We start from the raw sequence: 20,767 nt of genomic DNA, 5'->3' as shown, positions 1-20,767 counted from the left end.
ATAGCATGTGATTCTACCTTACTAAATGTGGAGGCTTCAGAATGCTGAGATATATACATGGAGAAAGCTGACAGGCTATGTCCAAAGAGACCACACAGGTAACATTTGACAGGTTGAATTTACATCTGACAGGGACATGGGCCTGGGCTTTGCAGACTCCAAAGCTAGATCTTGGAAACAATCATTCATGCCAACAAAGTTCACAGTCCTCTGAAATATAAAGCCATAATACATAAATATTAAATTATCATAAATATTTAACTGTTACTCAGACTGAAAACTCCTATCTACATGTCTAGTACATTCTCTCCCTGAAGCCAAATGAGAATCATAATGTCAATGTATAAATGCACAATGACATTACTGGAGGATTTGTATCTTTAATGGCATCTGGCCATCTGCAATAAGGAGCCATGCCAATGGGTCCAGAAAACTCTTCTTGGCAATAATCTTCTACCCCCACCTCTTTGCTATGGGCAGCCTTGCCAGCACTCCTGGACTACTCTGAATCTGATGGCTTTCCAGGATGGTGCTTGGACTGGCCTCAGGAACTCTCCCTTTACTAGGCTTTCATTGCTGACCCCTCTTCAGATTAACACATATTCTTTTTTTTTTTTTTGAAATGGACTCTCACTCTGTCTTCCAGGCTGGAGTGCAGTGGCGCGATCTCAGCTCACTGTAACCTCCGCCTCCCAGGTTCAAGTGATTCCCCTGCCTCAGCCTCCCAAGCAACTAGGTCTACAGGCACGTGCCACCACACCCAGCTAACATTTTTTTTTTTTTTTTTTTTTTTTTGAGACAGTCTTGCTCCTTCACCCAGGCTAGAGTGCAGTGGCGCGATCTTGGCTCACTGCAAGCTCCACCTCCCGGGTTCACGCCATTCTCCTGCCTCAGCCTACACAGTAGCTGGGACTACAGGTGCCCACCACCATGCCTGGCTAATATTTTGTATTTTTAGTAGAGACAGGTTTCACTGTGTTAGCCAGGATGGTCTTAATCTCCTGACCTTGTGATCTGCCCACCTCGGCCTCCCAAAGGGCTGGGATTACAGGCATGAGCCACCGCGCCCGGCTAACTTTTGTATTTTTAATGGAGACAGGGTTTCCCCATGTTGGCCAGGCTGGTCTCGAACTGATCTTCGAGTGTTCCACTCACCTCTGTCTCCCAAAGTGCTGGGATTACAGGCATTAGCCACCACACACAGCCAGGCTGACAACATTCTTTATTTAAATGTGTTAACATTTTCAATTAGGTTATAGCCGAGTCCTGCTGGCAGGGAGTCGTTTCTTCCCTTTAAGGTGACTTTGCCTACTCTCCACTGATACCTTATTTGCTAAAATAGAAATCTTGTACTCTTAGAGTGAAAGCTTATACCATCAGCCCTCCATATCCATGGGTTTGGCATCCATGGATTCAACCAACTGTGGATGGAAAATGTAGTTAAGCCTATGATGGTTGCATTTGTACTGAACATGTATAGACATTCTCCTCTTGACATTTATTTCCTAAACAATACAGTATAACAACTACTCACATAGTATTTACACTGCATTAGGTATCACAAGTAATCTAGATATGATTTAAAACACACTGGAGGATGTGCCCAGGTTATATGCAAATGTGCCATTTTATATAAGAGATTTGAGCATTTGTGAATTTTGATTATCTGTGGAGGGTCCTGGAATCAATCCCTTGAGAATACGCAGGTGCCTGTATATATTTTCAAGTTCTGAGGGAAGACTTCATCATTTTCCCCCAGGTGCCAGTGCCCTATCCCACCAATCACTTCTTTGTAGTCTCCTTTGCTGGGGTCATTTAATTTTAGAGTTCCTATGGGCTCAGTCCCAGGGGTGGGAAGGCTTCTACTCTCTTCTTGCTCACCACAGGCAGTCCCGACTTTAATACTGTCTATATGCGGATGATTCCCATTTATATCTGCAGTCCAGACCTTCCTATCAAGCCCCGACTCAAAATCTCCATTCAATTATCACCACACGAACATCTAATAAGCACATCAAACTGGGGCAGCTAGAATTTCCGAGCCAATAGCCTCCAGGCTGAAGCAGCTGCCTCCCCTTACCTCAATGTTGTTTCAAGTGGTTCCCTGCCATGATGTGAAAAAGGGCTGAGAAATGATTTTTGGGAGCTCCCTAACTGACTCTGACCTCAGCCTGCCTCCAATCCCAAACAGCTCTAGTGCGTTATACACCATGCTATTTATCAATCTGTTTCTCCTCAGAAACATCCCATCCACCTCGAATTTCTCCTTGCCTGGGAAAGGTCTATCCTTCCTTTAAGATTAAATGCAGGTATCACTTTTTTTCCCAGGAAGTTTTCCTGGACTTTTCTTTTTTTGACGGGGTAGGTGGGGGACAATTTCGCTCTTGTTGCCCAGGCTGGAATGCAATGACTTGATCTCAGCTCACTGCGACCTCCACCTCTCAGATTCAAGCGATTCTCCTGTCTCAGCCTCCTGAGTAGCTGGGATTACAGGCGCCTGCCACCGCACCTGGCTAATTTTTGGTATTTTTAGTAGAGACGGAGTTTCATCATGTTGCCCAGGCTGGTCTCGAAGTCCTGACCTCAAGTGGTCTGCCCACCTCAGCCTCCCAAAGTGCTGGGATTACAGGCGTGAGCCACTGCGCCTGGTCATTTTCCTGGACTTTCATGCCAGAATAGGTAACTTTCTCCCTGCTCTCAAAATATTTTGTTTCATTAACAGTCTCTTATGTGTCAGTTGTGGCAGAACTGCCTTGCTTATCTTTGAATCCTCGGCTGCCACCAACAGAGAGCCTTTGTAGGTACCATAAAAATGTTAATGAGAATGATGGAAGAGAACAAGAGGGCTGGGCTCACTTCTTGCCTAGAATTTAGTAAAGTTCATGGTTACATAAGCCAGAGGGCACTTCAAGAAAGGGGTGACTTGACAGGATCAACGTGGCAAAGAACATGGGGAAGAAAAAGGCTATTGGATTTGGTCTACTGAAAAGTCTTTAAACTCAGATTAAATGTGATGAAAATCAAGTTTGGAAGGACTGAGAATGAGAAAAAAATTGAAATACAAACTCCTTATGAGATGACTATTTACAGACATCTGTAGCAACAGAACAAAATGGAACATTTACTGTCTCCATTTACTCATTTTAACTTTGTTTTGTATTATGTAAGACATCTATATTGTTCCAAGTGAAAAACACATTAACACAGTATACTCAGAGAATCCAACTTCCCTCAATATCCCCTCCCTCGCCAGTGTTATCAATTTCCATTAGTATTTGGTTTATCCTTTTTTTTTTTGGAGTTGGAGTCTCGCTCTGTCGCCCAGGCTGGAATGCAATGGCGCGATCTCGGCTCACTGCAGCCTCCGCCTCCCAGATTCAAGCGATTCTCCTGCCTCAGCCTCCTGAGTAGCTGGTTTACCCATTTTTAAAAACGTTAACACATATATATATATATATGCCACCCTTAGAGAAGGTAGCACACTACACACATTATTTTTCTTCACTTGGAGATCGCTCCACAGCAGTATGTAGAGATCATCTCCATTCCTTTTTACAGCTGCACAGTACTCTGTTGCATGAATTTATCAGTTTATTCAACCCATCCCTTTACTGATGGAGATGTGAGTTGTTTCCAATCTACTGCCATTATAACGGTGCTGGAATAAATTGCTTAGTGTATGTTACTTCATTTTTTGCCAGACTATCTCCAGATACATCTGTTCTCACTTTAAAACAATAATCTGGCTGGGTGAGGTGACTCACGTCTGTAATTCCAGCCCTTTGGGAGGCTGAGGCAGGGGGATCGCTTGAGCCCAGGAGTTCAAAACCAGTCTGGGCAACATGGCAAAACCTCACCTCTACAAAAAATACAAAAATTAGCTGGGTGTGATGGCACACACCTGTGATCCCAGCTACTTGGGAGGCTTTGGTGGGAGAATCATCTGAGCCTGGGAGGTTGGGGGCGCAGTGAGCCGTGATGATGCTACCGCACTCCAGCCTAGGCAACAGAGCAAGACCATGTCTCCATAAAAAAAAAAAAAAAAACAAAAGAAAAAAACACGATGATCCTATGCTATAGATATTGGGTCCCTATCTTCCAAACTAGAAGATAAGCTCTATGTAAGGAAACAATTACTCTAGTGCACAGCAGCGCTCAGCAACTGCAACAGCACATTACACAACAAGCCTTTAAAATGTGGAGTAAGCACCCTTGCTCCTACTCCTACCTTACCATTCTTTTCATGATACTCTGACATCTCTTCTTAAAGAAGAAAAGTTACTGTTGTCAAGGAAAACACCACAAATAACAAGCAGTTTTGTTTTATTTTCTCTGTGCATTTGCAAAATACTCAGGACCAACATAAAAAAGAAATACCTCCTGTGGAAAAAGTTACATTAAAAAGGGGAATGGGGTGGGGGTGCTGAAAGGGATTAGTACCTTAGCCCCAAGAAGCTACAGCATCTCTGATTGGTCCAAGGAATAGAAAAGATATTGGGAAGATGTAACAGGAGGAAGGAAAAATGTGAATTTACTGAGGGAGAGGGCCTCGAAGCGGTCCTCGAGGGGGAACTGGTGGCCGGGGAGTGGGTCTGGGTGGAGGGAGAGGTCCCCGCTGGTAGCCATAGGGTGGGGGTCGTGGAGGGCCAGTGTATCCATGCGGGGGCATCAGTGGAGGAGGTCCACGCATACCATGCGGAGGCATAGGACCTGGGTGACCTGCAAGGAGTAAAAGAAAAGTTAGTAAGGGCACGGGACAAGGGATGTGCCTACAGGAAGCTGTAAGAACATGATAGGTACAGATGAGGGAGGTGGCTAGAGATGACTTACCCATGGGAGATCCGAATGGAGGCCCTCGGGGGGGCATGCCCATTGGAGGAGGTCCAGGATGAGGCATTCCAGGTGGTGGTCGGGGTGGTGGCTGCCCCCCAGAGCCTGGGGGTCCAGCGTGGGGATGTCCTAAGCCATGAGGGCCATGGTGTGCCAGTTGCATCTGAGACATCCCTATGAAAATAAAACAGACACAAGAAGAAAAGAGACAAAGAGAAGAAGGCAAAGAAAATAGAGAAAAGAAGAGAAAAAAATTAGAAAGAAAGTGACATCAGAAGGAGAACTATACAGAAAAAAGGGTATAGAAAATAAGGCTGGCTGGGCACAGTGGCTCATGCCAATAATCTCAGCACTTTGGGAGGCCTAGGTGGATCACTTGAGCCCAGGAGTTCAAGACCAGCCTGGACAACATAGTGAGAACCCATCTCTATCAAAAAATACTTTTAATTAGCCAGGCATGGTGGTGTGTGCCTGTAGTCCCAGGTACTCAGGAGGCTGAGGTGGGAGGATCACTTGGGCCTGGGACGTCAAGGCTACAATGAGCCAAAACTACACTACTGCACTCCAGCCTGGATGAAAGAGTGAGACCCCATCACCAAAACAAAAAAACAAAAAAACAAAAGAACAAAAAAGAAGGGTGGTAAAAAGTGCTCCCTATCCTTGACCCTATTCCAACAGCACAAACCAACCAATTACTCAATCAACTCCTTACCCTCTTTGCTTGCTTCTTCCATGGTTTAGGTACTGTAATAGTAATGCTGAAGTATATAACAAGTGGAGTAATAACTCTGTTGATAGGATTTGAGAAAGTAGCAGAGAACATACTGTCTAAGCAAAGATCTAATTCTAAAGCATGAATGCTTCAGGAGGGTAAGATCATGGGAAGAAAGCATCCCAAGCAGAAAGATTACAGGTGTGTCAAACAGCACAGTATATTCCAGGAAATGCCAGTTAACTCAGTAATCAGGAGCAAAATGCAGTTATAGAAATGAGGGGCAGGGGCCAGCTCATAAAGAGCTGTGAATGCTATGGTAATGAGTTTGGGTTTTACTCTGTAGGTAAAAGGGAGCAACAGAGGAATTTTGAGCAAGTGTGTACACATCTGTGTTTTAAAAAACCTACTCTGTGAAAGTAGATCAAAGTTAGGGAAAACTGGAGTCAAAGTGGCAGGAGATTACTACAATAAATTAAGTGTTAAAAAATGAGGGAATGAGAGACTGAACTAGGACACTGGCCATGGGGATACATGCCACTGATATTAAACAAGACTTGGTATTAAGAGTGGGGTGATAGGGAGCAGTCAAACATCGCTCTCAGATTCATGAATTAAGCACCTGAAAAAAAAGACTGCTAGAGAAAGAATGGGTTTGAAGGAGAGGGACAGAAAAATGACGCTATCTATTAAGCAGCAGCATTAAAGCATTAAGGATCCAGAATGTCAACAGCTATGGACTAGAGATACAGATCTAGGAGGCATCAGTATATACCCAATTAAAACTATAGATATATGCAGAAAAGAGAAACAAGCACAAAAATCTAGGCACAAGCAGACACGAGTCTATCATGGTAGCTAAGATTAAGGAGTCAGAGAGAGGGGTGGAGGATCTAGAAAAGCAAAAGCAAAAAGAGACGAGAATTTCAAAGAGGAGGACACGACTAGTTTCAAGTACATCAGAGGCCAAACTAGATAAGGAGCAGAAGAGTCCCCGAGATTTGGCAATTAGGTCACCACTTTGAGATGGAGTCAGAGAAGAGAATGGAACTAAAGGTTAAAGAAATAAAAACCAGCAAGTATAGTCTTCTTGTCAGAAAAACTTAAGAAATGGATTCAGGGAGGTAGATGTTAGAGAGTATTTTGTATGTTTTTATAATAGAATGTCTGAAGGAAAGGAAACTCTAAAACTGTTACTGTTGAGGAACACAGGGCAGCAGGGTGAGAGGTAACAGAGATGCTCTACCAAGCTCTTCCCTCCCAACAAAGCACACCTACCTGGATGGGGCATCCCACCTGGTGGGAATGGGTGAGGATGTGAGTGTCCATGACCAGGATGTCCTGCCCCTGGGGTTCCTGCCGATGGGGGGCCATGTCCTGCAGCTCCAGGAGGCATAGGTGGTGGGGGCATGGCTGGGGGTATCCCAGGTGGGAGGGCTCCAGGAGGTGGCACTGGGGGTGGGAAGGAGCCAGGAGGAGGCATGCCTATAGAGGAAATGGAAAAAGGAAAAGTTAATGGTAGTGAGGAGAAAATGTCTTTAAAGAGCCTGTCCTGATCTGGCCTCTCCAGGCAGGGTGAGCTCTTTCCCCCTCCTCCCAGTGCTCTAAAATCAAAAGCAATGTTAGAAAAGTCAACCAACTTCACCCTCCTAAAGAAACCCAACAACTTTCTTCTCCACCACTACCATCACCCCTCAGTCCTCTTCCTATCGTTCACTGACTCCATGTCCCATCCCCCTTTCAGGCTCTTTTTTTCTTCCTCCTGACTCTCTCCCCCAACCTTAAGACAAACAAATTTTAACCAAAAGCTTTACCTGGTGGAGGAAGCCCAGACCCCAATGATGATACCACAGGATTGGGGGCAGAGGGTGGAGGAGGTGCATCTGCAAACAGCTGATGAGGGCGGTCAGCCTGGGAGAGCGGGTTCTGAGCTGCCAGAAGTCGTTCGGCTGCTGAGCCATGGCGCTCACCCTTGGAGTCCTTCTTGAAGGCGTAAGATACGGTGATAGGGCGGTTACAGAGGTACTGCCCATTCATGGCTTCAATTGCTGCATCCGAAGCATCAAATGAAGCAAAATTAATAAAGGCATAACCTTTGGAGTTGCCTGTGTCAGGGTCCCGCATAATCTTGGGGGTTTGTAAGATGACCCCAAAGGCGCTGAAAGTATCATAAAGCAACTTCTCATCAATCTCAGGGTCCAGGTTCCCAATGAAAATGTTGGCCCCTACATCCAGGTTTTTGTTGTGGGCTGATGCCTTGTTCACCCGTATTGGCTTCCCATAGAGTTTGATCATGTTCATGATCTTAATGGCATAGTCAGCATCTTCCTCACTCAAGAATTCCACAAAGCCATAGCCTGGAGAAGTGGAGAAGAGGAGGTTAACAACATAAGAGATTGAAAATGGGGTAAAACTCATCTACCCTCTAATCACAAAGAACAAGAAAGAAACAACCTCACTTAAGAATGGTTCCAGAAATAAACTGAACAGAGGCTTAAAAGAAATACTTTAGGTTGCTCATGTTATTCCAAAACAGTTGTGAATACTGCTGGGACCCTCCGGAAGCAATTTGCCCCTTGTCATGTACTCACCTTGGTGCTGGCCAGTGACTCTATCCTTTGGCATGTGGGTGTTGACTACTGGTCCAGCCTGGAGAAACAGTTCCCACAACAGTGGTTCACTAACCTTCTCATCCAGGCCCCCCACGTACACAGTGGCATCTGAAGGGAGGGAGCAGAAAGTTAGGGCAAGGGTGAGAGTGTAACAGGAAAGGAGGTGATGTAAACATGAAGATGGAACCCAACCAGGGGAACTGGGGACGCGGGTAGAGGACAGGAGCAAAAAAAAAAAGTTAAACCCTTAAACTTCTCTCTTCCCAGGACTTCGGGAATCCTCTGAAGTCTAATTTAGTATTCTGAGTGGATCTTTTTGTTTTTTTGAGTGAGAACTCAGCAGGGGATTGGACTTAAGTATCACACCCACAGGCCTCAGCCAGCACCTGGCCACCCCGCCCCCAGGAGGCACGGGGCCGGGCTCGCGCCCTCTGGGGAAGGGATGAGTCCAGTCTCCCACCCCTGCAGAGGCACTTCTGGCTGTAGTAGGGGCCTCTTAGCCACGCTGAGCCCATTCCAGACTTTCCCCCTCCAGTTACCCTGGTTCCGCTCGGAGATCGGCCCGGCAGCCATGGCGAAAGAGCTCCCGCCGTCTCCCAGCAGCGGTTCCGCCTTCTGACCTCAGCACGACTTCCACTTCCGGGGCGAAGGCGGACGTAGCGGTGGGCGGAGCCGCGGAAGAGGAGGTGCCTGGAAGCGGCTGCAGCCATCTTAGGAGCCTCCCAGACTTAACCCAGGTTGGGCGGTGGAGTCTTCCGCTCCTGCGCTGAGGTGCCGCTGCTAGTGGTCTTAGCGAGGAGGGCGGAACGGAAACGCTCAGACCGTCTTAATGCACTGCTAGACTTGAAAGAATCACACTGCTCCCAAAAATGTAAATTCGAAAGCTAAAAGAACAGAAACTTCAGTTTTCATATATTTTGTGGCCAGTGATGATCTTTTGTTGTCCAGAGAAGGATGTGCTGAGGAGTCCCCCCAACCCGAGGACTTGGCTGCTTTCAGGCGCAGAGGGAACCTTCCATCTCGCCTGCAACCTTCTTGCAGATTTGGCCTCAACAGCCCTGATTTGGGCTGGAGGTATTTGGTTTTCCTTCAGGGGAGGAGCCTGCGAAATGTCTGAGCTGGAATGACGGCTGCGCTCATCTCGTCGTAATTGCATGGGGAGGGTGAGGGCTGCTCCAAGGTGGTGTGTGACCACAGGTGAGGGGTGGATGGGATCGGAGCTCAGAGACTTCAGTCTGGATCTCTAGAACAATCTGGCCGCATCTGCCTCTAAATGGGAGACACACACGAGAATCCTTTTCCCAAACTGCACTTGAATTATGCAGAGTCTCACCAAATCCAGTTCCCCTATTTCCTTAGCAATAATATGGTAGATGCCCTCCTCTCTTGGGTCATACCCACCTTTTACCCACCACTTTCCTACCTAGGAGAATCCTTTATTCAAACACAAGAAACAATGCCAGCAATGTGTATAAATACTATGCTTTAATGAGCCCCTTAAATAGAAATTCCACTACAAAAATACAGAGGAGACAGTGTGTTTCCTGTATCCGCCTCATTCCCATAGAAAACTATAAGGGAAGAAATGGAAGTCGGAATTAAAGCAGCAGCAAGGCGAGGTGAGAATGCGATCTCTAGGCCATCTTGTTGGGACTGATGAACAGCATCGCTGATCTCACGATTTAACATCTGGTTATCCAGAAGGGATGGAATTGGCCTAAAAAAACCGATCAATTTCTGGATTGTTTTTGTTTCTTAATCCTTCAAATGACAAGAAACAAAAATATCCGTAGGAACTAAGCAAGACAAGACAAGAGTTGGAGCAGTTAACACCACCATCTGCAGCAGAAACTCAGACCTTCTTAGTGAACTTAAGGGCTGGAGTGTGAAAGCTGAGGCTGCAAGTCCAGATAAAAAAAAAAAAAAGGATTAGACAGTACCCTCCTCTACCCCAGATCCCCCTCTGCCCTGCCTTTGAGAATGCCCACAATTTCAGTGGGATTGAGAATGGTATGTGGATCTCTTTTCTTGGCGTGAACTTCAGGAGATATTCTTGGTGTCCATTTCCGTAATAGCTCCTGAAGATGGGATAGCTCATCCTGGAGGCCAGAGATTGTAGGAGATGAGAGGCCCATCTGGGGAGGAGGCAAAGAGGAACAGAGAGGAATACTGTTGTGGCTCTGGCCCCCTGCTTCTCTGCTACTTCTGGTGTCTTTAATTCTGTTTCCCTTTCCAGCTGGGCCCTAAATTCCACTTAATCTAAGCCACAAGCACTTTCCCACACCTCCTACACTCCCAAACCCTGTTTGATACCAAGAGGAGTAGAACTTCACTTCCCAGTTCCCCCAGCCTTCAGCTCCTTGCCTTTCCAGCTCCTGTTCATCTGGTTCAGCAGAGTCAAGTCCCTTCTCCCACTCCCAGTCTTATTTTCCCTTCTTACCTGGACCTCAGGCCTTCCCCTCAGGTAGCAGCGTCTCCAGAACCTGATCTGGGGTCCCAGATATCCAGGCAGCAGCAGCCCTGGAGGTAAAGGGCAAGCTCCCCAATGTGAGGGGAGACCCCATTCCTGGTCAGCCAGGCTTTCAGAGGAGATAGCAGGTCGAGGGAGCCAACGAGAAGAGACTGCCAGCAGGGAGGGACTGTCCCGCCAAGGACAGAGCTGATTCAAGGGGGTCAATGCTCCTCTAGAGAAGAGCCACACAGAAGTGGGGGGTCCAGGAATCATGAAGCTTGGCTAAAGGGAAAAGGAAATCAGCTGGCAACAGAGAGACCAGATAAGCCTACTTTCCCCAATCTGGATTGGGATAGGGTATCCTGCCGCCATCCACTCACTGTACTGGTGACTAGAACTACAAGCCTCCCCATGAGAACTCTTCTACCCTCCTCATTAGGCTTCAACTAAGCCTCAGGACTGATTAAGGTTGATCTTAGGGCAACTTATGTGTGCATGAGACAGGAAGATGAGTAAACAGACTTGAGGAAGAACAAAAAGGGTGCCCTCTGTGCTATTCTAGGACTTCTGTCTTCCTAGGGACACCCAGGGACTATAAGTGACAGCTGCAGAAGAGTAGTGGAGTAGCTTTCCCTAAGGAACTCAAGACATTGTGTCTTTCACTTCTCACTGTCTCGTAGCATGAGCCTGTGGGAACGTCAAGGGAATTTAGGAAGTTTAGACACTTCACCTGCGGTCTAGTGAGCCAGGAATCTGGACAGTGTTCTGGGTCATAGCCAGGATTCTGGAATTGTAGTATCTGTGCATTGCTATAGCGTAAATCCCAGTCCCAGACAGACAGCTGCAGGTTAAAAGAGTTCCCAGCTGGGGGCTGGGAGTATCCTGGGGTGTAGACTTGTGTATAGGAGTTTAACTGGACAAAGGAAGCAAGAAAAAGGATGGTTACACACAATCCTCTCACATCTAGAGACAAATCATGAGATTCTCACCTCTTATTCTAGGAAAGATATAGGGCAAAAGTCCTGCCCTGAAAATGAGACTAAATCTCCCCCTCCCCACCCACAGACCTCACTTCTCATAAAACAAATCAAGACCAAACTTCAGAGAGTACATCTCAATGGAAAAAAAAAAAAAACACGAGTCAAAAATAGAAGTCACTGACCTGTCCGCTCTGCTTTCCGCGCTCCCAGGGGGTATTTCTCAGGAAGGTAAGGGTGTCAGGAACCCTGACGCTGTCATGAAGAGCAAGAAGGAAAAACTCAGAGAATTCAAAATCAGCTGGAAACTGCTGGAGGAGCTGCCAGACACAATCAAGGAAGAGGAGAAACACTGGAGCCTGAAAAGAGAGAAATTAAGAGGTTGGAAGGGATTATTGGGACCCGAAGAGGGAGGATGACGAGATGATAAGGGAATGGGGAACGCAGGGAATAGGGAGCACTATGGAGGTTGGGGAATGAAAATCTGAATTGAGGGTAGCAGGGGCTTATGAGGCCTCACTCATCAGGATCTTCATCTCAGCCTAACCTCGGGGCCCTTCTGACTGGATTCATCTCCAGTGGATTATACAAAATAATTTTCTCATTCTCTTACTTCTTTAGTAATATCCCCCCGATGCCATCCCGAATTGTTCTCACCTCTTCACTGGCCCCAGTTCCCCCAAGCCGAGTCAGGAAGGGATGTCCAGCTGCCACCCATTCTCGCTGCACTAGGGATTGGAAGCCAAACAGTGTTCGGGCTTCAGGGGCTGAAAGCAGCTGGACGAGTGAAGAGAGGAGGCCATTGAGATCACGATCACCGCGCTCTGGGTGATAAAGAGGAAGAAGGGACAAAGAAGAGGGGTCCAAGAAACTAGGGCAGAAGAGAATGAGAAGAGAAATATGGCAATGAGAAGTGAGAGGCACAGAGGGGAAAGGTTTGGGGTAGGAAGGATTGAGAGAGCACATAGAAGTGAAGAAAAAACAAAGACCTTGAATGATTCACATCCTAGACTCCACCCGGATAGAAATACCCAATTTCACATGTAAGAGGCAGAATCACAATTCTCAAACCAGCTTCCACACTGCCCTTCCCACCCCAACCCCAGACCCCATCCACTGATGGAAGGAAAGGAACAGAGGGGCTAAGACCATCCTAGTGTCAGGGACCACAAGTTGTGATGGGGAGGCAGAGGTAGCACTGAAGGATGAGAGTAGAGCTCGCATGTAGTTCCCAGGAACAGGAGAGGAAGAAGCCTTACGGGTCTCCCTCCCTGAATGCAATCTGGTCAGGTGGGTAAAGAAAAGAGGCAAAGAATGGAATGGGCTTACCCAAGGAACTCACCTTGAAGTATTACAGAACGAACCCTGGATGTCACTAATACTGAAATGTCACTGGCCTTTCGAAGACAAGCCCTGCAGGAGCAGATGAGGAAGAGGGAGGAAAAATGATAAGCCTAGGGGAATGGAGTGATGGGTCATGGGATGGAATAAGGCCGACTCCAAATCCTACCCCTCTTTCTTCTAAAAAGCAGAAAATGGCAGTCTTCTTGGGAAGCTGAGGAGAAGAACTAAAGAAAGGCCATTTAGGAGCCCAAGTTAACAGAAGGTTGAAGAAGGTTGAATTATAAATGATGGCTAGAAGAAGCGAAGGAGTACCTGATATAGTCCAGCCATCGTGTTCCTTCCAGGGCTGAAAGCCATTTATCCTCAGCTACAGATGAATCTGATAGAGGGTAGAAAGATCAGAAAGGCAAAGAGATTAGAACTCAGGATTCAGGATTCAGGTTGATAGCCTGCTGGGTTAAGAATAGGAATGAAAAGTAATTATAAATGGCCAGGATGGTTTTCTAAAATTAAACTGTGGTGATGGTTGTACAACATTGTAAATACAATAAAACTCACTGAATTGTATACTTCAGTGAAGGGTAAATTTTATGGTATGTACATTATGTTTCAATAAAGCTGTTTAAAAAAGAATAAATTGGGGTCAAGAAAACAGGAAATCAGTGAGTCAGTGGGAGAGGTGGGAGAGATGGGAGGTGAGTAGAAAACAGTCTCACTGGCTGGGCACGGTGACTCATGCCTATAATCCCAGCACTTTAGGAGGACGAGGTGGGTGGATCACCTGAGGAGTTCGAGACTAGCCTAGTCTAACACGGGGAACATGGTGAAACCTCGTCTCTACTAAAAATACAAAAATTGCTGGGCATGGTGGCGGGCGCCTGTAATCCCAGTTACTAGAGAGGCTGAGGCAGGAGAACCGCTTGAACGTGGGAGTTGGAGGTTGCAGTGAGCTGAGATCGCGCCACTGCACTCCAGCCTGGGCGACAGAGGGAGACTCCGTCTCCTCTGCCTTTTTTTTTTTTTTTTGAGACGGAGTCTCGCTCTGTTGCCCAGGCTGGAGTGCAGTGGCGCTATCTCCGCTCACTGCAAGCTCCGCTGCCTCCTGGGTTCACACCATTCTCCTGCCTCAGCCTCCCTCGAAGCTGGGACTACAGGTGCCCGCCACCACACCTGGCTAATTTTTTTGTATTTTTAGTAGAGACGGGGTTTCACCATGTTCGCCAGGATGGTCTCGATCTCCTGACCTCGTGATTCGCCCACCTCGGCCTCCCAAAGTTCTGGGATTACAGGCGTGAGCCACCGCGCCTGGCCTTTTTGTTTTGTTTTGTTTTGTTTTTGTTTTTTTTAAATGAGTTTCACTCTTGTCGCCTAGGCTGGAATGCAATGGCACATTCTCAGTTCACCCGCCTCCTGAGTTCAAGTGATTCTCTATGCCTCAGCCTCCCAAGTAGCCAGGATTACAGGCATCTGCCACTGCACCCAGCTAATTTTTATTTTTTTATTTTTTTTTATTTTTAGTAGAAACAGGGTTTCACCACGTTGGCCAGGTTAGTCTCAAACTCCTGACCTCAGGTGATCTGCCTGCCTTGGCCTCCCATAGTGCTGAGATTACAGGCGTGAGCCACCATGCCCAGCTGAGACTCCGTCTCAAGAAAAAAAAAAAAAAAGAAAAGAAAAGAAAAGAAAACAGGCTCATTGGACTAAAGAGCTACTCATCTACAGCAAGCAAAGGGTAAACCAGGTTAGGCTCAGCAGACCTAGGGGTGAGGGTGAGGGGTCAAAGGTTATTCTCACCAGGCAGGCAGAGGGCCCTCAGCCTCAGGTGGGCAAGTTGGACATCTGCAAGGCTAGGCAGCTCATCCATAGTGTCGACCAGGACAACATCTGAATGCCCAGCCTGGAGCATCGACTCCACTGCTCTGGAGGGGAGGGAGTCAGGAAATAAGAGAAGGAGTCTGCCCTGAGCACCTAACCCTTGATTCTTCTCATCAAGCCTCCCTCACCTGATATCCTCCTTGTTAGGGTCGCTGGCTGTATAGAAGCCTCCACAGCGGAGAAGATCACTGCCCCCAGGGTGATGCCAGGACAAGCGCTTCACATGGGGCAGAAGAGGGTCATTGTGGGAGAAACACCTAGCTCCACGCTACCCTTGCCCCCACACTGACCTCACAGAGCTTCCTCCCTCCACGTTGTCCCTGGCCTCCCATGACCCTCTAATCCACAGCCATTACTCTAACCCTCACACTGACCGGTCCACGGCCCTGATGAAAGTGGCCAAATGCTCTCCTGACCTCACTGTCCAGAATTCGGTTAGGGACCCAGAAGTAACGGGGGAGGCTGTGAAATGAGAGTGGTATTACAGTTTGGCTCAGTGACTTCATTACAACGTAAAGCTGTTATTACAAGGAAACTGCTTCGGAGGGACCATTCCAAGGGATTTCAGGTTTAGGGATCTAGGAGGTAAGGGAGATAGCTTTGTGGGTGTCTAGGAGGCTGGAGTTTGTGGGAAGTCCTAGCTTTAGAGGATCAAGGAACTAAGGGAAGATTGAGAGAGCAGCAGGGTTGGGGTGCACTGTGGCATCACCTGGTGGCTACGTCGAACCTCTCGTTGACCGTGCTGACTCTCCAGCCTCTGGCTGCCTGCTTCTTCCGCTCAGTCTCCCAGTCTTCCGCTGTCTCCATGAGAGGAACTGGTGGTTTTCTGGAGCCAGAACCCTGGCCTAGAACAGGAGTGAGACATAGAGGAGGAAGGAGAAAATCGGAGACAGCTTCTCAGCTCTTTGTCGTCAGCCATCCTCTGCTTTTTCAGATTCTTCCTTACCCTAAAGTACTGTCACTCACCAGCCTTGCTCAGGGTTATCCCCGAATACTGTTGGGCTGGATTGCTCTGAGCTCTGGCTTGGACAATGGCCATGGTCACCTGTGGAGGAGAGGACATTCCATCCTTTGGCTTAGGCTGAGTAAGTGAAAAGAAGGAAATGGAGCACATGTGTTGCTCCACTCTCTTTGCCAATAATAAAGAAGAACAGTGAAGACAGGCCCTAGAGAAGGGGGCTTCCTCAGGTCATGAGGACTGGGGTCGGGAGAACAAATCTGGAACCACAGAATCCTAGAATGATGATTCTGGGAGGAATCCTGGTTTTTCAGAGGAGGAAACTCGCCCAGAGTCATACTGCTGGTAATTAATAGAGTAAGGCTAGAGCGCAGGCTCTTTACTCTCATCACACAATCATTTATCCCAGCCTTTTAGCCTTTCCTTGAGAGAAGCAGGGGGAATGATGAGAGGATCCTAGGGACTGGAGAAATCTCGGAAATTGTCAGGGAGAGGATCCCAAGGTTCTGAGATGAGGAGGAAGCCTCAGGTTAGGGGCCTCTTACCTGAAAAGCCTGAGGCTCTAGGCCTCCGGCCTCAAAACCAACTCTGAGTAGCCGGAAGTCTCGGCCATGAATCATAATCTCCTCAGGGATAAATTTAAGCAGGGACCCTGGACGGAGGAGCTGGACTCGGGACAAGCCGCTCACTGAAGTCAAGAGGTACAGAGCAGTGTAACCATGGACCAGGGTCCCTCCATAAGGGACTCTTCCAGCCCATCCCACTCCATCCCTGCTGTTTTCTGAGAATACAGGAAGGATGAGGAGGAGGGAGTTCCAACACCCCCAGTGAACCCCTTCACCAAACCCCCCCAACTTACCAGCCTCTAATCGCCCAATGTTGACCAGGGCAAAATCGTATTCACTGCTTAAGGGAGTGTCCTAGAGGAAGCACGTGACTGGGTAGACATCTGAAATGGCCCTCATTTTCCTACTCTGGCAGCCCCAACCCCTAGGGGGCAACTACCCTAGAGAGAGTTCCCACTGATTATCAATGACACATTCAAAAGACAGCCCTTAACCCATAATGTTTGTCTAAATCCTGCTAGACTCCCCTACCCATTTCCCACTAGCTGTCATTTCTGTTGCCCCAACCATCTCACCTGATTCTGCTGCCATCCACAGGGCTGGAAGGTGACCCTGAAGTTGGTACAGATGAGGGTTCCAGACAATTCAGGTTCCAGCCCCTTCCTCACCCCTGGGGCCCATGCTAGGATCTGCTCCCCTAAAGGGGAAGAAGGGAAGCCCCGTTATGACTATTCCCAGTGTTGCCCACACTTGGATACACCCCCTCTCTGAGAAAGGGAGATCTAAATAGGGAAGATTAAAATCCTCCCCAAAGCCCACTACAATGTAAGCTTATGAGGAGGAAAGATATGTGTGTGTGTGTGTATATATATATTTATTTATTTAATATATATATTTAAATTTCTGTAACTAGAACAGAGCCTAGAACAGGGCCTGGCACATAGCAGGCACTATGTATTGAATAAGTAAATTTGAAAAGGGGTAACAGGGTTAAGGAAACAGAAGGAATGTCAAGGTCCAGCTCTCAGCCAGCTCTAGAGGTCGTTGGGGAGGACAGCGAGCCTCAGGCAGAAGTACTTTGAGCCAGGAGAGGAACACAGGGGTATCTTTGGTGAGGGCATGAAATTTGGAAGAGTCTTTGGAGAGTGCTGTTGCATTATTACCTGGGAGGCATCTGGAGGCCAGGCAACTGCTAGGCTGACGACTCCTGGGCTCCGGCATCCTGCTTTCCTGGGCAGACTTTGGTCCAGAGAGTTGAGAGGGGTCTAGAGTTGACCCCTAGGCTCCCCAACTCCCCAAAGGTAGCTGCCTTTAGAGGCCTACACTCACACTCTCGGGGGAAACTGAGATCAGTGTCTGTGGGGAGCTCCAGACCTACCAGGGCTGGCAGACAGTAAAGGGAGGGGCTGGTTAATGGATAATGAGACACCGAACTTGAAACTATGAAAAAGACAGACCAGGCTTCATCAGCAGAAGCTGATAGCACAGACACACCCTCCTCCTCCTCTAGAACCTTTGCTTCCCCCTTTTATCTCCACCTCATCCCCATTCTCACCCTCTTGCCGACACCTCCCCCCAATTCCTTCTCCTTACCCCCATCTCTGGCTCCTCCTTCTGGGGGGCAATGTTGAAACTCTGGCCCCGGCCCCCCCACCACATTTCTCTGGCTCCATCCGGGGACGGAGCAGTTAAGGGTGGGAAACCTCAAGGATGCTCACCCACCTCAGGGAGAGGCTGAGTCTTGTTGAGAAGAGGGCAGTTAGGGAGAGGGGTAGGGGATTGGACACAAGGGAAAGGAGCATTTGAGGTGCATGGAGCAGAGTGTGGGGGTCCTCGGAAAGGTGTGTCCAGCCCAGCCTGAGAAGTCTCCTCGGAAACTTCAGTCGACTCTGGAGAGGGCGGGAGAGATGCCCAGCCCCTTAAAGGAGAATACACACAATTCTGGAAAAGTGGAGAGGAAACGGTGGAATCTGAGACGGACGGGTTGGGGAGAAATGGGGACTGAGATAAAAATATCGACTCCCTTCTTTACCCCAATCCCAGACCCTGTTCTCTTCCTGTTCATGAGTACTGGGGACCGTTTGAGGGGAGCAGTTCTGCTGGAATTTGGGCTACCTCTCTGGAGTGTCTCAGTGATGACTTCCCTTAGAAGCTCAGTTCTTTTGTCTTCTCAAAGGGGTTTGGGGCAGGGAGAGGGGTAGGAATGTGAAAGTGGTTCAAGCCTCCTTGTCCCCTCTTCCAGAAGAAAATGAAAATTAGACCTGGGGGGATTTTTGTCAGCAGAGGCCCAAGAATTAGGTGGGGAAGCAGTGAAACTGGTTAAAGTGGTTTTGCATGTCTTTCTCTAGAGGGCATGACACAGACATCATGTGAAGAGTGCAGTGGAGAAGTATAAAAAGAGATGGAAATGTGTCCAAGATGCAGGCACAAGTACAAGTATGCTTGTGTGCAAGTCTTGTGGATGCGGGTGGGACAAAAAGATCTTACCAGTTAATCTTGCCCATCACGTAGATACACAACCAATTGGTGCCCATTCCCGTATGTGACTCCACCCCTCCAACCCAGACACCAGATCTCCAAATGAATGATTCATGTTCAGGGCTTTCACAGGTGAGGGCTGGAAACCTCTCTTCAGCTCAACAGTCCATCCCTCGTCCCTCCCATCTGCAACCCAAGAAGCAAAGATGGGTAAGAAAAGCTGGGAACAAGGAGAGAAGTCAAGGAGCTGCCAGCTCCTTTAAAGGAGGGGGACTTGGGGACAGCAAAGCAAAAATCTTTATTTAGACATGAAAAAGACAGAAAATAAAATACAAAATAAGAGTTAATGAGCTGCTGTTTTATTGCTTTTGAATCTACAGAGGCAGCAATGCTTAGGTGGGGTCACCAGTTTTCCAAAGTGACACTTAATTTTCCCCTTCCCCCAGTACACCACCCTTCTGGCCTCAGCTTTCAGTTTCCTGTCTTGGCTGCAACTGTGGAAATAGTGAAGATATTGTGAGACAGGAAGTCAGTCTGGAACAAAGAGGTATACACCTGCTAGGAAGGTGGCCCAGAAGCCTGATTCTAGAAGTCCTAAAGGCTACAGAGCACCACCACCCCACCTCCCCCTAATGCATTCCATGGGCCTCAACCTCTTGGGGGAAAAAATACTTCTTCCCAAAGTCTGTTGTAAAAAGAAAATAGGGGCTGGGCGCAGTGGCTCACGCCTGTAATCCCAAGCACTTTAGAAAGCCAAGGCAGGCGGATCACTTGAGGTCAGGAGTTCAGGACCACCTGGCCAACATGGTGAAACCCCATTTCTACTGAAAACACAAAAATTAGCCAGGTGTGGTGGCTCACACCTATAATCCCAGCTACTTGGGAGGCTGAGGCAGGAGAATCGCTTGAATCCAGGAAGCAGAGGTTGCAGTGAGCCAAGATCTCATGACTACACTCCAGCCTGGGCAACAGAGCAAGACTCCATCTCAAAAAAAAAAAAAGCATAGGAAGAAGTGTGTACCATAACTTTTAAATCCCATTATCCACTTTCCTTCTCACCACCATCCTTCATTCAAGAGCCTCATTCTATTCTTTAGCACTTTGAGGTGTGGAGACAGTGGAGGAACACGGAGAAAAAAAATCCGGCGAGGGAGTGTGGGGGCGGTGGCTCATGCCTGTAAAACTAGCACTTTGGAAGGCTGAGATGGATGGATCACCTGAGGTCAGGAATTCGAGACCAGCCTCGCCAACATGGTGAATTCCCTGACTCTACTGAAAAAAAAAAAAAGAAAGAAAGAAAAAAAAGAAAGGCTGGGCGCGGTGGCTCAAGCCTGTAACCCCAGCACTTTGGGAGGCCGAGACGGGCGGATCACGAGGTCAGGAGATCGAGACCATCCTGGCTAACACGGTGAAACCCCATCTCTACTAAAAAAATACAAAAAATTAGCCGGGGGAGGTGGCGGGCACCTGTAGTCCCAGCTACTCGGGAGGCTGAGGCAGGAGAATGACGTGAACCCGGGAGGCGGAGCTTGCAGTGAGCTGAGATCTTGCCACTGCACTCCAGCCTGGGCGACAGAGCGAGACTCCGTCTCAAGAAAAAAGAAAAAAGAAAAAGAAAAAAAACATTAGCCAGGCGTGGTGGTGGGTGCCTGTAATCCCAGCTACTTGGGAGGCTGAGGAGGCAGAAGAATCGCTTGAACCCAGGAGACGAAGGTTGCAGTGAGCCGGGATCGCGCCATTGCACTCCATCCTGAGCGACAAGATCGAAACTCCGTCTCAAAAAAAAAAGGGGGGGGGGGGGTCGGGGGAAATTAGAAGGAGAAAAAAATTGGGCGATTTGGATCAATACTTAACCAGGAATGGAGTGGGCAGGAGCTGAGGGTTAAGGCTGCCTCTCCCCATCCCACACACCCCCAGCAGAAGTACTAGATGAAGAGCAGGGTGGAGAGGCAAGGGGCTGTAT

The 20,767-nt window shown here is 48.0% G+C and overlaps 2 protein-coding genes across 4 annotated transcripts; both read right to left on the bottom strand.

The window, feature by feature from the left end:
* Window positions 1-4,306: 4,306 nt before the first annotated feature.
* Window positions 4,307-9,334, bottom strand: SF3B4 (splicing factor 3b subunit 4). Its single transcript, XM_033198901.1, has 6 exons — window positions 8,694-9,334; window positions 8,134-8,262; window positions 7,357-7,899; window positions 6,821-7,027; window positions 4,831-5,004; window positions 4,307-4,719 (listed from the first exon to the last, which is right to left on the bottom strand). The coding sequence occupies exons 1-6, from the start codon at window positions 8,725-8,727 to the stop codon at window positions 4,532-4,534; spliced, it is 1,275 nt and encodes a 424-aa protein (XP_033054792.1). The 5' UTR covers window positions 8,728-9,334; the 3' UTR covers window positions 4,307-4,531.
* Window positions 9,335-9,620: 286 nt separating this feature from the next.
* Window positions 9,621-19,009, bottom strand: MTMR11 (myotubularin related protein 11). 3 transcript variants are annotated; one of them, XM_033198899.1, is made up of 17 exons: window positions 17,920-19,009; window positions 17,490-17,565; window positions 16,902-17,023; window positions 16,620-16,680; window positions 16,306-16,448; window positions 15,769-15,847; window positions 15,512-15,647; window positions 15,177-15,264; window positions 14,931-15,019; window positions 14,722-14,846; window positions 13,240-13,306; window positions 12,926-12,996; window positions 12,241-12,311; window positions 11,769-11,942; window positions 11,337-11,519; window positions 10,595-10,888; window positions 9,621-10,289 (listed from the first exon to the last, which is right to left on the bottom strand). In XM_033198899.1, exons 1-17 carry the CDS (start codon window positions 17,983-17,985, stop codon window positions 10,101-10,103), a joined length of 2,034 nt encoding a protein of 677 aa, XP_033054790.1. In that variant the 5' UTR covers window positions 17,986-19,009; the 3' UTR covers window positions 9,621-10,100. The 3 variants fall into 3 exon arrangements, with proteins under 3 accessions (XP_033054790.1, XP_033054788.1, XP_033054791.1); XM_033198897.1 differs by having other exon boundaries at window positions 12,241-12,407; window positions 17,920-19,008; XM_033198900.1 differs by lacking the exons at window positions 16,306-16,448; window positions 16,620-16,680 and having other exon boundaries at window positions 12,241-12,407; window positions 17,920-19,008.
* Between the last annotated feature and the right edge of the window lie 1,758 nt (window positions 19,010-20,767).

The sequence above is a fragment of the Trachypithecus francoisi genome, unplaced genomic scaffold (genome assembly GCF_009764315.1).
Source record: "Trachypithecus francoisi isolate TF-2019V2 unplaced genomic scaffold, Tfra_2.0 Lachesis_group5, whole genome shotgun sequence".
NCBI classification, from domain to species: domain Eukaryota; kingdom Metazoa; phylum Chordata; class Mammalia; order Primates; family Cercopithecidae; genus Trachypithecus; species Trachypithecus francoisi.
The sequence above is the reverse complement of the archived record's forward strand: the minus strand, read 5'-3'. Positions and strand labels throughout refer to the sequence as shown.

Coding starts and splice junctions, on each gene's coding strand:
- SF3B4 (XM_033198901.1), bottom strand. CDS start 8,727: ATGGCTGCCGGGCCGATCTCCGAGCGGAACCAGG. Junction 5,005..6,820: donor AGGTGGGATGCCCCATCCAG/GTAGGTGTGCTT, acceptor TTATTTTCATAG/GGATGTCTCAGATGCAACTG. Junction 4,720..4,830: donor TCCATTCGGATCTCCCATGG/GTAAGTCATCTC, acceptor TACTCCTTGCAG/GTCACCCAGGTCCTATGCCT.
- MTMR11 (XM_033198897.1), bottom strand. CDS start 17,985: ATGTGGTGGGGGGGCCGGGGCCAGAGTTTCAACATTGCCCCCCAGAAG. Junction 17,024..17,489: donor GGCCTCCAGATGCCTCCCAG/GTAATAATGCAA, acceptor CTTCCCCTTTAG/GGGAGCAGATCCTAGCATGG. Junction 14,847..14,930: donor CCTAACAAGGAGGATATCAG/GTGAGGGAGGCT, acceptor CCTCCCCTCCAG/AGCAGTGGAGTCGATGCTCC.